The 14,787-nt window shown below is 46.3% G+C and overlaps 1 protein-coding gene across 1 annotated transcript in view; it reads right to left on the bottom strand.

The window, feature by feature from the left end:
• Positions 1-14,787, bottom strand: part of LOC139402489 (cilia- and flagella-associated protein 47-like) — a 98,628-nt gene that overhangs the window by 15,526 nt on the left and 68,315 nt on the right. Inside the window, exons 48-49 of the mRNA XM_071146457.1 lie at position 14,787; positions 14,391-14,566 (exon numbers count right to left, since the gene is read on the bottom strand). The exon at position 14,787 is cut by the window's right edge and continues 139 nt beyond it. Of these exons, the coding sequence (XP_071002558.1) occupies positions 14,391-14,566; position 14,787 (177 nt within the window). The remainder of the gene's footprint in view (positions 1-14,390; positions 14,567-14,786) is intronic.

The following is a 14,787-nucleotide window of genomic DNA, read 5'->3' as shown; positions in this document are numbered from 1 at the left end:
CAGATGCTTAGTGAATACAGGCCCTGAAGTCTTTCCAGTACAGTCAAGGTGTCTGTCTCTTCCCTGTCTGTCTCTTCCCTATCTGTCTCTAACCTGTCTGTCTCTTCCCTGTCTGTCTCTTCCCTGTCTGTCTCTTCCCTATCTGTCTCTTCCCTGTCTGTCTCTTCCCTGTATGTCTCTTCCCTGTCTGTCTCTTCCCTGTCTGTCTCTTCCCTGTCTGTCTCTTCCCTATCTGTCTCTTCCCTGTCTGTCTCTTCCCTGTTTGTCTCTAACCTGTCTGTCTCTTCCCTGTTTGTCTCTTCCCTGTCTGTCTCTTCCCTGTCTGTCTCTTCCCTGTCTGTCTCTTCCCTGTCTGTCTCTTACCTGTCTGTTCTCTTCCCTACTATAACAGGAGAAGGTGACTGTCTCTTACCTGTCTGTTCTCTTCCCTACTATAACAGGAGAAGGTGTCTGTCTCTTAGCTGTCTGTTCTCTTCCCTACTATAACAGGAGAAGGTGACTGTCTCTTCCCTACTGTAACAGGAGAAGGTGACTGTCTCTTCCCTACTATAACAGGAGAAGGTGACTGTCTCTTCCCTGTCTATTCTCTTCCCTACTACAGCAGGAGAAGGTGTCTGTCTCTTACATGTCTGTCTCTTCCCTACTATAGCAGGAGAAGGTGTCTGTCTCTTCCCTGTCTGTCTCTTCCCTATCTGTCTCTTACCTGTCTGTTCTCTTCCCTACTATAACAGGAGAAGGTGACTGTCTCTTCCCTGTCTGTTCTCTTCCCTACTATAGCAGGAGAAGGTGTCTGTCTCTTCCCTGTCTGTCTCTTCCCTATCTGTCTCTTACCTGTCTGTTCTCTTCCCTACTATAACAGGAGAAGGTGTCTGTCTCTTACCTGTCTGTTCTCTTCCCTACTATAACAGGAGAAGGTGACTGTCTCTTCCCTGTCTGTTCTCTTCCCTACTACAGTTGGAGAAGGTGTCTGTCTCTTACCTGTCTGTTCTCTTCCCTACTATAGCAGGAGAATGTGTCTGTCTCTTACATGTCTGTCTATTCCCTACTATAACAGGAGAAGGTGTCTGTCTCTTCCCTACTATAACAGGAGAAGGTGTCTGTCTCTTACATGTCTGTCTCTTCCCTGTCTGTTCTCTTCCCTACTATAACAGGAGAAGGTGTCTGTCTCTTACCTGTCTGTTCTCTTCCCTACTATAACAGGAGAAGGTGACTGTCTCTTCCCTACTATAACAGGATAAGGTGACTGTCTCTTCCCTGTCTGTCTCTTCCCTGTCTGTCTCTTCCCTGTCTGTCTCTTACCTGTCTGTTCTATTCCCTACTATAACAGGAGAAGGTGACTGTCTCTTCCCTACTATAGCAGGAGAAGGTGACTGTCTCTTACCTGTCTGTCTCTTCCCTGTCTGTTTCTTCCCTATCTGTCTCTTACCTGTCTGTTCTCTTCCCTACTATAACAGGAGAAGGTGTCTGTCTCTTACCTGTCTGTTCTCTTCCCTACTATAACAGGAGAAGGTGACTGTCTCTTCCCTGTCTGTTCTCTTCCCTACTACAGCAGGAGAAGGTGTCTGTCTCTTACATGTCTGTCTCTTCCCTACTATAGCAGGAGAAGGTGTCTGTCTCTTCCCTGTCTGTTTCTTCCCTATCTGTCTCTTACCTGTCTGTTCTCTTCCCTACTATAACAGGAGAAGGTGTCTGTCTCTTACCTGTCTGGTCTCTTCCCTACTATAACAGGAGAAGGTGACTGTCTCTTCCCTGTCTGTTCTCTTCCCTACTACAGTAGGAGAAGGTGTCTGTCTCTTACCTGTCTGTTCTATTCCCTACTATAACAGGAGAAGGTGACTGTCTCTTCCCTACTATAGCAGGAGAAGGTGTCTGTCTCTTACATGTCTGTCTCTTCCCTACTATAGCAGGAGAAGGTGTCTGTCTCTTACATGTCTGTCTCTTCCCTACTATAGCAGGAGAAGGTGTCTGTCTCTTACATGTCTGTCTCTTCCCTACTATAACAGGAGAAGGTGACTGTCTCTTCCCTACTATAACAGGAGAAGGTGTCTGTCTCTTACATGTCTGTCTCTTCCCTACTATAGCAGGAGAAGGTGTCTGTCTCTTACATGTCTGTCTCTTCCCTACTATAACAGGATAAGGTGATTGTCTCTTCCCTACTATAACAGGAGAAGGTGACTGTCTCTTCCCTACTATAGCAGGATAAGGTGGCTGTCTCTTACCTGTCTGTCTCTTCCCTGTCTGTCTCTTACCTGTCTGTTCTCTTCCCTACTATAACAGGAGAAGGTCACTGTCTCTTCCCTACTACAGCAGGAGAAGGTGACTGTCTCTTACCTGTCTGTCTCTTCCCTGTCTGTCTCTTCCCTGTCTGTCTCTTACCTGTCTGTTCTATTCCCTACTATAACAGGAGAAGGTGACTGTCTCTTCCCTACTATAACAGGAGAAGGTGTCTGTCTCTTCCCTACTATAACAGGAGAAGGTGACTGTATCTTCCCTGTCTGTCTCTTCCCTGTCTGTCTCTTCCCTGTCTGTCTCTTACCTGTCTGTCTCTTCCCTGTCTGTCTCTTACCTGTCTGTCTCTTACCTGTCTGTTCTATTCCCTACTATAACAGGAGAAGGTGTCTGTCTCTGACCTGTCTGTTCTATTCCCTGTCTGTCTCTTACCTGTCTGTTCTATTCCCTGTCTGTCTCTTACCTGTCTGTTCTATTCCCTACTATAACAGGAGAAGGTGACTGTCTCTTCCCTACTGTAACAGGAGAAGGTGACTGTCTCTTCCCTACTATAACAGGAGAAGGTGACTGTCTCTTCCCTGTCTATTCTCTTCCCTACTACAGCAGGAGAAGGTGTCTGTCTCTTACATGTCTGTCTCTTCCCTACTATAGCAGGAGAAGGTGTCTGTCTCTTCCCTGTCTGTCTCTTCCCTATCTGTCTCTTACCTGTCTGTTCTCTTCCCTACTATAACAGGAGAAGGTGACTGTCTCTTCCCTGTCTGTTCTCTTCCCTACTATAGCAGGAGAAGGTGTCTGTCTCTTCCCTGTCTGTCTCTTCCCTATCTGTCTCTTACCTGTCTGTTCTCTTCCCTACTATAACAGGAGAAGGTGTCTGTCTCTTACCTGTCTGTTCTCTTCCCTACTATAACAGGAGAAGGTGACTGTCTCTTCCCTGTCTGTTCTCTTCCCTACTACAGTTGGAGAAGGTGTCTGTCTCTTACCTGTCTGTTCTCTTCCCTACTATAGCAGGAGAATGTGTCTGTCTCTTACATGTCTGTCTATTCCCTACTATAACAGGAGAAGGTGTCTGTCTCTTCCCTACTATAACAGGAGAAGGTGTCTGTCTCTTACATGTCTGTCTCTTCCCTGTCTGTTCTCTTCCCTACTATAACAGGAGAAGGTGTCTGTCTCTTACCTGTCTGTTCTCTTCCCTACTATAACAGGAGAAGGTGACTGTCTCTTCCCTACTATAACAGGATAAGGTGACTGTCTCTTCCCTGTCTGTCTCTTCCCTGTCTGTCTCTTCCCTGTCTGTCTCTTACCTGTCTGTTCTATTCCCTACTATAACAGGAGAAGGTGACTGTCTCTTCCCTACTATAGCAGGAGAAGGTGTCTGTCTCTTACATGTCTGTCTCTTCCCTACTATAGCAGGAGAAGGTGTCTGTCTCTTACCTGTCTGTCTCTTCCCTGTCTGTTTCTTCCCTATCTGTCTCTTACCTGTCTGTTCTCTTCCCTACTATAACAGGAGAAGGTGTCTGTCTCTTACCTGTCTGTTCTCTTCCCTACTATAACAGGAGAAGGTGACTGTCTCTTCCCTGTCTGTTCTCTTCCCTACTACAGCAGGAGAAGGTGTCTGTCTCTTACATGTCTGTCTCTTCCCTACTATAGCAGGAGAAGGTGTCTGTCTCTTCCCTGTCTGTCTCTTCCCTATCTGTCTCTTACCTGTCTGTTCTCTTCCCTACTATAACAGGAGAAGGTGTCTGTCTCTTACCTGTCTGGTCTCTTCCCTACTATAACAGGAGAAGGTGACTGTCTCTTCCCTGTCTGTTCTCTTCCCTACTACAGTAGGAGAAGGTGTCTGTCTCTTACCTGTCTGTTCTATTCCCTACTATAACAGGAGAAGGTGACTGTCTCTTCCCTACTATAGCAGGAGAAGGTGTCTGTCTCTTACATGTCTGTCTCTTCCCTACTATAGCAGGAGAAGGTGTCTGTCTCTTACATGTCTGTCTCTTCCCTACTATAGCAGGAGAAGGTGTCTGTCTCTTACATGTCTGTCTCTTCCCTACTATAACAGGAGAAGGTGACTGTCTCTTCCCTACTATAACAGGAGAAGGTGTCTGTCTCTTACATGTCTGTCTCTTCCCTACTATAGCAGGAGAAGGTGTCTGTCTCTTACATGTCTGTCTCTTCCCTACTATAACAGGATAAGGTGATTGTCTCTTCCCTACTATAACAGGAGAAGGTGACTGTCTCTTCCCTACTATAGCAGGATAAGGTGGCTGTCTCTTACCTGTCTGTCTCTTCCCTGTCTGTCTCTTACCTGTCTGTTCTCTTCCCTACTATAACAGGAGAAGGTCACTGTCTCTTCCCTACTACAGCAGGAGAAGGTGACTGTCTCTTACCTGTCTGTCTCTTCCCTGTCTGTCTCTTCCCTGTCTGTCTCTTACCTGTCTGTTCTATTCCCTACTATAACAGGAGAAGGTGACTGTCTCTTCCCTACTATAACAGGAGAAGGTGTCTGTCTCTTCCCTACTATAACAGGAGAAGGTGACTGTCTCTTACCTGTCTGTTCTATTCCCTACTATAACAGGAGAAGGTGACTGTCTCTTCCCTACTACAGCAGGAGAAGGTGACTGTCTCTTACCTGTCTGTTCTATTCCCTACTATAACAGGAGAAGGTGTCTGTTCTCTTCCCTACTATAACAGGAGAAGGTGACTGTCTCTTACCTGTCTGTTCTATTCCCTACTATAACAGGAGAAGGTGACTGTCTCTTCCCTACTATAACAGGAGAAGGTGACTGTCTCTTCCCTACTATAACAGGAGAAGGTGACTGTCTCTTCCCTGTCTGTCTCTTCCCTGTCTGTCTCTTCCCTGTCTGTCTCTTACCTGTCTGTCTCTTCTCTGTCTGTCTCTTACCTGTCTGTCTCTTACCTGTCTGTTCTATTCCCTACTATAACAGGAGAACGTGTCTGTCTCTGACCTGTCTGTTCTATTCCCTGTCTGTCTCTTACCTGTCTGTTCTATTCCCTGTCTGTCTCTTACCTGTCTGTTCTATTCCCTACTATAACAGGAGAAGGTGACTGTCTCTTCCCTGTCTGTCTCTTCCCTGTCTGTCTCTTCCCTGTCTGTCTCTTACCTGTCTGTTCTATTCCCTACTATAACAGGAGAAGGAGACTGTCTCTTCCCTACTACAGCAGGAGAAGGTGACTGTCTCTTCCCTGTCTGTCTCTTCCCTGTCTGTCTCTTACCTGTCTGTTCTATTCCCTACTATAACAGGAGAAGGTGTCTGTCTCTTCCCTGTCTGTTCTATTCCCTACTATAACAGGAGAAGGTGTCTGTTCTATTCCCTACTATAACAGGAGAAGGTGTCTGTTCTATTCCCTACTATAACAGGAGAAGGTGACTGTCTCTTCCCTACTATAACAGGAGAAGGTGACTGTCTCTTCCCTACTACAGCAGGAGAAGGTGACTGTCTCTTACCTGTCTGTTCTATTCCCTACTATAACAGGAGAAGGTGACTGTCTCTTCCCTACTACAGCAGGAGAAGGTGACTGTCTCTTACCTGTCTGTTCTATTCCCTACTATAACAGGAGAAGGTGTCTGTTCTCTTCCCTACTATAACAGGAGAAGGTGACTGTCTCTTACCTGTCTGTTCTATTCCCTACTATAACAGGAGAAGGTGTCTGTTCTATTCCCTACTATAACAGGAGAAGGTGACTGTCTCTTCCCTACTATAACAGGAGAAGGTGACTGTCTCTTCCCTACTACAGCAGGAGAAGGTGACTGTCTCTTACCTGTCTATTCTATTCCCTACTATAACAGGAGAAGGTGTCTGTCTCTTACCTGTCTGTTCTCTTCCCTAATATAACAGGAGAAGGTGACTGTCTCTTCCCTACTATAACAGGAGAAGGTGACTGTCTCTTCCCTACTATAACAGGAGAAGGTGACTGTCTCTTACCTGTCTGTTCTCTTCCCTACTATAACAGGAGAAGGTGACTGTCTCTTCCCTACTATAACAGGAGAAGGTGACTGTCTCTTCCCTACTATAACAGGAGAAGGTTACTGTCTCTTACCTGTCTGTTCTCTTCCATACTATAACAGGAGAAGGTGACTGTCTCGTCCCTACTATAACAGGAGAAGGTGACTGTCTCTTCCCTACTATAACAGGAGAAGGTGACTGTCTATTCCCTACTATAACAGGAGAAGGTGACTGTCTCTTCCCTACTACAGCAGGAGAAGGTGACTGTCTCTTACCTGTCTGTCTCTTCCCTGTCTGTCTCTTCCCTGTCTGTCTCTTACCTGTCTGTTCTCTTCCCTACTATAGCAGGAGAAGGTGTCTGTCTCTTACCTGTCTGTTCTCTTCCCTACTACAGCAGGAGAGAAGGTGACTGTCTCTTCCCTACTATAACAGGAGAAGGTGACTGTCTCTTCCCTACTACAGCAGGAGAAGGTGACTGTCTCTTCCCTGTCTGTTCTCTTCCCTACTATAACAGGAGAAGGTGTCTGTCTCTTACCTGTCTGTTCTCTTCCCTACTACAGCAGGAGAAGGTGTCTGTCTCTTACCTGTCTGTTCTCTTCCCTACTATAACAGGAGAAGGTGTCTGTCTCTTCCCTGTCTGTTCTCTTCCCTACTATAACAGGAGAAGGTGACTGTCTCTTCCCTACTATAACAGGAGAAGGTGACTGTCTCTTCCCTGTCTGTTCTCTTCCCTACTATAACAGGAGAAGGTGTCTGTCTCTTCCCTACTATAACAGGAGAAGGTGATTGTCTCTTCCCTACTATAACAGGAGAAGGTGACTGTCTCTTCCCTGTCTGTTCTCTTCCCTACTACAGCAGGAGAGAAGGTGACTGTCTCTTCCCTACTATAACAGGAGAAGGTGATTGTCTCTTCCCAACTATAACAGGAGAAGGTGACTGTCTCTTCCCTACTACAGCAGGAGAAGGTGTCTGTCTCTTACCTGTCTGTTCTCTTCCCTACTATAACAGGAGAAGGTGTCTGTCTCTTATCTGTCTGTTCTATTCCCTACTATTACAGGAGAAGGTGACTGTCTCTTACCTGTCTGTTCTCTTCCCTACTACAGCAGGAGAAGGTGTCTGTCTCTTACCTGTCTGTTCTATTCCCTACTATAACAGGAGAAGGTGTCTGTCTCTTACCTGTCTGTTCTCTTCCCTACTATAACAGGAGAAGGTGACTGTCTCTTCCCTACTATAACAGGAGAAGGTGACTGTCTCTTCCCTACTATAACAGGAGAAGGTCACTGTCTCTTCCCTACTATAACAGGAGAAGGTGACTGTCTCTTCCCTACTATAACAGGAGAAGGTGTCTGTCTCTTACCTGTCTGTTCTCTTCCCTACTATAGCAGGAGAAGGTGACTGTCTCTTACCTGTCTGTTCTCTTCCATACTATAACAGGAGAAGGTGACTGTCTCGTCCCTACTATAACAGGAGAAGGTGACTGTCTCTTCCCTACTATAACAGGAGAAGGTGACTGTCTATTCCCTACTATAACAGGAGAAGGTGACTGTCTCTTCCCTACTACAGCAGGAGAAGGTGACTGTCTCTTACCTGTCTGTCTCTTCCCTGTCTGTCTCTTCCCTGTCTGTCTCTTACCTGTCTGTTCTCTTCCCTACTATAGCAGGAGAAGGTGTCTGTCTCTTACCTGTCTGTTCTCTTCCCTACTACAGCAGGAGAGAAGGTGACTGTCTCTTCCCTACTATAACAGGAGAAGGTGACTGTCTCTTCCCTACTACAGCAGGAGAAGGTGACTGTCTCTTCCCTGTCTGTTCTCTTCCCTACTATAACAGGAGAAGGTGTCTGTCTCTTACCTGTCTGTTCTCTTCCCTACTACAGCAGGAGAAGGTGTCTGTCTCTTACCTGTCTGTTCTCTTCCCTACTATAACAGGAGAAGGTGTCTGTCTCTTCCCTGTCTGTTCTCTTCCCTACTATAACAGGAGAAGGTGACTGTCTCTTCCCTACTATAACAGGAGAAGGTGACTGTCTCTTCCCTGTCTGTTCTCTTCCCTACTATAACAGGAGAAGGTGTCTGTCTCTTCCCTACTATAACAGGAGAAGGTGATTGTCTCTTCCCTACTATAACAGGAGAAGGTGACTGTCTCTTCCCTGTCTGTTCTCTTCCCTACTACAGCAGGAGAGAAGGTGACTGTCTCTTCCCTACTATAACAGGAGAAGGTGATTGTCTCTTCCCAACTATAACAGGAGAAGGTGACTGTCTCTTCCCTACTACAGCAGGAGAAGGTGTCTGTCTCTTACCTGTCTGTTCTCTTCCCTACTATAACAGGAGAAGGTGTCTGTCTCTTATCTGTCTGTTCTATTCCCTACTATTACAGGAGAAGGTGACTGTCTCTTACCTGTCTGTTCTCTTCCCTACTACAGCAGGAGAAGGTGTCTGTCTCTTACCTGTCTGTTCTATTCCCTACTATAACAGGAGAAGGTGTCTGTCTCTTACCTGTCTGTTCTCTTCCCTACTATAACAGGAGAAGGTGACTGTCTCTTCCCTACTATAACAGGAGAAGGTGACTGTCTCTTCCCTACTATAACAGGAGAAGGTCACTGTCTCTTCCCTACTATAACAGGAGAAGGTGACTGTCTCTTCCCTACTATAACAGGAGAAGGTGATTGTCTCTTCCCTACTATAACAGGAGAAGGTGACTGTCTCTTCCCTGTCTGTTCTCTTCCCTACTACAGCAGGAGAGAAGGTGACTGTCTCTTCCCTACTATAACAGGAGAAGGTGATTGTCTCTTCCCAACTATAACAGGAGAAGGTGACTGTCTCTTCCCTACTACAGCAGGAGAAGGTGTCTGTCTCTTACCTGTCTGTTCTCTTCCCTACTATAACAGGAGAAGGTGTCTGTCTCTTATCTGTCTGTTCTATTCCCTACTATTACAGGAGAAGGTGACTGTCTCTTACCTGTCTGTTCTCTTCCCTACTACAGCAGGAGAAGGTGTCTGTCTCTTACCTGTCTGTTCTATTCCCTACTATAACAGGAGAAGGTGTCTGTCTCTTACCTGTCTGTTCTCTTCCCTACTATAACAGGAGAAGGTGACTGTCTCTTCCCTACTATAACAGGAGAAGGTGACTGTCTCTTCCCTACTATAACAGGAGAAGGTCACTGTCTCTTCCCTACTATAACAGGAGAAGGTGACTGTCTCTTCCCTACTATAACAGGAGAAGGTGTCTGTCTCTTACCTGTCTGTTCTCTTCCCTACTATAGCAGGAGAAGGTGACTGTCTCTTACCTGTCTGTTCTCTTCCATACTATAACAGGAGAAGGTGACTGTCTCGTCCCTACTATAACAGGAGAAGGTGACTGTCTCTTCCCTACTATAACAGGAGAAGGTGACTGTCTATTCCCTACTATAACAGGAGAAGGTGACTGTCTCTTCCCTACTACAGCAGGAGAAGGTGACTGTCTCTTACCTGTCTGTCTCTTCCCTGTCTGTCTCTTCCCTGTCTGTCTCTTACCTGTCTGTTCTCTTCCCTACTATAGCAGGAGAAGGTGTCTGTCTCTTACCTGTCTGTTCTCTTCCCTACTACAGCAGGAGAGAAGGTGACTGTCTCTTCCCTACTATAACAGGAGAAGGTGACTGTCTCTTCCCTACTACAGCAGGAGAAGGTGACTGTCTCTTCCCTGTCTGTTCTCTTCCCTACTATAACAGGAGAAGGTGTCTGTCTCTTACCTGTCTGTTCTCTTCCCTACTACAGCAGGAGAAGGTGTCTGTCTCTTACCTGTCTGTTCTCTTCCCTACTATAACAGGAGAAGGTGTCTGTCTCTTCCCTGTCTGTTCTCTTCCCTACTATAACAGGAGAAGGTGACTGTCTCTTCCCTACTATAACAGGAGAAGGTGACTGTCTCTTCCCTGTCTGTTCTCTTCCCTACTATAACAGGAGAAGGTGTCTGTCTCTTCCCTACTATAACAGGAGAAGGTGATTGTCTCTTCCCTACTATAACAGGAGAAGGTGACTGTCTCTTCCCTGTCTGTTCTCTTCCCTACTACAGCAGGAGAGAAGGTGACTGTCTCTTCCCTACTATAACAGGAGAAGGTGATTGTCTCTTCCCAACTATAACAGGAGAAGGTGACTGTCTCTTCCCTACTACAGCAGGAGAAGGTGTCTGTCTCTTACCTGTCTGTTCTCTTCCCTACTATAACAGGAGAAGGTGTCTGTCTCTTATCTGTCTGTTCTATTCCCTACTATTACAGGAGAAGGTGACTGTCTCTTACCTGTCTGTTCTCTTCCCTACTACAGCAGGAGAAGGTGTCTGTCTCTTACCTGTCTGTTCTATTCCCTACTATAACAGGAGAAGGTGTCTGTCTCTTACCTGTCTGTTCTCTTCCCTACTATAACAGGAGAAGGTGACTGTCTCTTCCCTACTATAACAGGAGAAGGTGACTGTCTCTTCCCTACTATAACAGGAGAAGGTCACTGTCTCTTCCCTACTATAACAGGAGAAGGTGACTGTCTCTTCCCTACTATAACAGGAGAAGGTGTCTGTCTCTTACCTGTCTGTTCTCTTCCCTACTATAGCAGGAGAAGGTGACTGTCTCTTCACTACTACAGCAGGAGAAGGTGACTGTCTCTTCCCTGTCTGTCTCTTCCCTGTCTGTCTCTTCCCTGTCTGTCTCTTCCCTGTCTGTTCTATTCCCTACTATAACAGGAGAAGGTGACTGTCTCTTCCCTACTATAACAGGAGAAGGTGACTGTCTCTTCCCTACTACAGAAGGAGAAGGTGACTGTCTCTTACCTGTCTGTCTCTTCCCTGTCTGTCTCTTCCCTGTCTGTCTCTTACCTGTCTGTTCTATTCCCTACTATAACAGGAGAAGGTGACTGTCTCTTCCCTACTATAGCAGGAGAAGGTGACTGTCTCTTCCCTACTATAACAGGATAAGGTGACTGTCTCTTCCCTACTACAGCAGGAGAAGGTGACTGTCTCTTCCCTGTCTGTTCTCTTCCCTACTATAACAGGAGAAGGTGACTGTCTCTTCCCTACTATAACAGGAGAAGGTGACTGTCTCTTCCCTACTATAACAGGAGAAGGTGACTGTCTCTTCCCTACTATGGCAGGAGAAGGTGACTGTCTCTTCCCTGTCTGTTCTCTTCCCTACTATAACAGGATAAGGTGACTGTCTCTTCCCTACTATAACAGGAGAAGGTGACTGTCTCTTCCCTACTATAACAGGAGAAGGTGTCTGTCTCTTCCCTGTCTGTTCTCTTCCCTACTATAACAGGAGAAGGTGACTGTCTCTTCCCTGTCTGTTCTCTTCCCTACTATAACAGGAGAAGGTGACTGTCTCTTCCCTGTCTGTCTCTTCCCTACTATAACAGGAGAAGGTGTCTGTCTCTTCCCTGTCTGTTCTCTTCCCTACTATAACAGGATAAGGTGACTGTCTCTTCCCTAATATAACAGGAGAAGGTGACTGTCTCTTACCTGTCTGTCTCTTCCCTGTCTGTCTCTTCCCTGTCTGTCTCTTACCTGTCTGTTCTATTCCCTACTATAACAGGATAAGGTGACTGTCTATTCCCTACTATAACAGGAGAAGGTGTCTGTCTCTTCCCTACTATAACAGGAGAAGGTGACTGTCTCTTCCCTGTCTGTTCTCTTCCCTACTATAACAGGATAAGGTGACTGTCTCTTCCCTACTATAACAGGAGAAGGTGACTGTCTCTTACCTGTCTGTCTCTTCCCTGTCTGTCTCTTCCCTGTCTGTCTCTTACCTGTCTGTTCTATTCCCTACTATAACAGGAGAAGGTGACTGTCTCTTCCCTACTATAACAGGAGAAGGTGTCTGTCTCTTACCTGTCTGTTCTATTCCCTACTATAACAGGATAAGGTGACTGTCTCTTCCCTACTATAACAGGAGAAGGTGACTGTCTCTTCCCTACTATAACAGGAGAAGGTGACTGTCTCTTACCTGTCTGTCTCTTCCCTGTCTGTCTCTTCCCTGTCTGTCTCTTACCTGTCTGTTCTATTCCCTACTATAACAGGAGAAGGTGACTGTCTCTTCCCTACTATAGCAGGAGAAGGTGACTGTCTTTTACCTGTCTGTCTCTTCCCTGTCTGTCTCTTCCCTGTCTGTCTCTTACCTGTCTGTTCTCTTCCCTACTATAACAGGATAAGGTGACCGTCTCTTCCCTACTACAGCAGGAGAAGGTGACTGTCTCTTCCCTGTCTGTCTCTTCCCTGTCTGTCTCTTACCTGTCTGTTCTCTTCCCTACTATAACAGGAGAAGGTGTCTGTCTCTTACCTGTCTGTTCTATTCCCTACTATAACAGGATAAGGTGACTGTCTCTTCCCTACTACAGCAGGAGAAGGTGACTGTCTCTTACCTGTCTGTCTCTTCCCTACTATAACAGGATAAGGTGACTGTCTCTTCCCTACTACAGCAGGAGAAGGTGACTGTCTCTTACCTGTCTGTTCTATTCCCTACTATAACAGGAGAAGGTGTCTGTCTCTTCCCTGTCTGTTCTCTTCCCTACTATAACAGGATAAGGTGACTGTCTCTTCCCTAATATAACAGGAGAAGGTGACTGTCTCTTACCTGTCTGTCTCTTCCCTGTCTGTCTCTTCCCTGTCTGTCTCTTACCTGTCTGTTCTATTCCCTACTATAACAGGATAAGGTGACTGTCTATTCCCTACTATAACAGGAGAAGGTGTCTGTCTCTTCCCTACTATAACAGGAGAAGGTGACTGTCTCTTCCCTGTCTGTTCTCTTCCCTACTATAACAGGATAAGGTGACTGTCTCTTCCCTACTATAACAGGAGAAGGTGACTGTCTCTTACCTGTCTGTCTCTTCCCTGTCTGTCTCTTCCCTGTCTGTCTCTTACCTGTCTGTTCTATTCCCTACTATAACAGGAGAAGGTGACTGTCTCTTCCCTACTATAACAGGAGAAGGTGTCTGTCTCTTACCTGTCTGTTCTATTCCCTACTATAACAGGATAAGGTGACTGTCTCTTCCCTACTATAACAGGAGAAGGTGACTGTCTCTTACCTGTCTGTCTCTTCCCTACTATAACAGGATAAGGTGACTGTCTCTTCCCTACTACAGCAGGAGAAGGTGACTGTCTCTTACCTGTCTGTTCTATTCCCTACTATAACAGGAGAAGGTGACTGTCTCTTACCTGTCTGTTCTCTTCCCTACTATAACAGGAGAAGGTGACTGTCTCTTACCTGTCTGTTCTATTCCCTACTATAACAGGAGAAGGTGACTGTCTCTTCCCTACTATAACAGGAGAAGGTGACTGTCTCTTACCTGTCTGTCTCTTCCCTGTCTGTCTCTTCCCTGTCTGTCTCTTACCTGTCTGTTCTATTCCCTACTATAACAGGAGAAGGTGACTGTCTCTTCCCTACTATAGCAGGAGAAGGTGACTGTCTTTTACCTGTCTGTCTCTTCCCTGTCTGTCTCTTCCCTGTCTGTCTCTTACCTGTCTGTTCTCTTCCCTACTATAACAGGATAAGGTGACCGTCTCTTCCCTACTACAGCAGGAGAAGGTGACTGTCTCTTCCCTGTCTGTCTCTTCCCTGTCTGTCTCTTCCCTGTCTGTCTCTTACCTGTCTGTTCTCTTCCCTACTATAACAGGAGAAGGTGTCTGTCTCTTACCTGTCTGTTCTATTCCCTACTATAACAGGATAAGGTGACTGTCTCTTCCCTACTACAGCAGGAGAAGGTGACTGTCTCTTACCTGTCTGTCTCTTCCCTACTATAACAGGATAAGGTGACTGTCTCTTCCCTACTACAGCAGGAGAAGGTGACTGTCTCTTACCTGTCTGTTCTATTCCCTACTATAACAGGAGAAGGTGACTGTCTCTTACCTGTCTGTTCTCTTCCCTACTATAACAGGAGAAGGTGACTGTCTCTTACCTGTCTGTTCTATTCCCTACTATAACAGGAGAAGGTGACTGTCTCTTCCCTACTATAACAGGAGAAGGTGACTGTCTCTTACCTGTCTGTCTCTTCCCTGTCTGTCTCTTCCCTGTCTGTCTCTTACCTGTCTGTTCTCTTCCCTACTATAACAGGATAAGGTGACCGTCTCTTCCCTACTACAGCAGGAGAAGGTGACTGTCTCTTCCCTGTCTGTCTCTTCCCTGTCTGTCTCTTCCCTGTCTGTCTCTTACCTGTCTGTTCTATTCCCTACTATAACAGGAGAAGGTGACTGTCTCTTACCTGTCTGTTCTCTTCCCTACTACAGCAGGAGAGAAGGTGACTGTGTAGTTGAGACTGCTCTGGGGAGGGACACACACCAGGGTGTCTCCACTCAGGTCCTCTCCCTCCAGACACACCCACAGCTCAAGCGGCTCCGCCTCCGGATTACTAAGGGGGATCTCCACGGCAACAGAGCTCTGAGAATAACAAAGCTATAAAACTCAGACACACTAGTCTAGACAGACAGCGTTTTTCCCCCACTAAATCGTTCATCACAATGATTAGGTCAAGGCATTACTCATTCCTTGATATCAGTTCTCTCCCAGGAAACCAGCTGGATGTGATTATTTGATCTTGTTCATTGGTGCAGATGAAGACACAGTGACGTTGTAGAGGATGGTGTAAAGTAGGCCTCACC

Source organism: Oncorhynchus clarkii, unplaced genomic scaffold (genome assembly GCF_045791955.1).
Source record: "Oncorhynchus clarkii lewisi isolate Uvic-CL-2024 unplaced genomic scaffold, UVic_Ocla_1.0 unplaced_contig_8876_pilon_pilon, whole genome shotgun sequence".
Taxonomy (NCBI): domain Eukaryota; kingdom Metazoa; phylum Chordata; class Actinopteri; order Salmoniformes; family Salmonidae; genus Oncorhynchus; species Oncorhynchus clarkii.
Note: the sequence above shows the minus strand (reverse complement) of the source record. Positions and strands in the feature narration are given on the sequence as shown.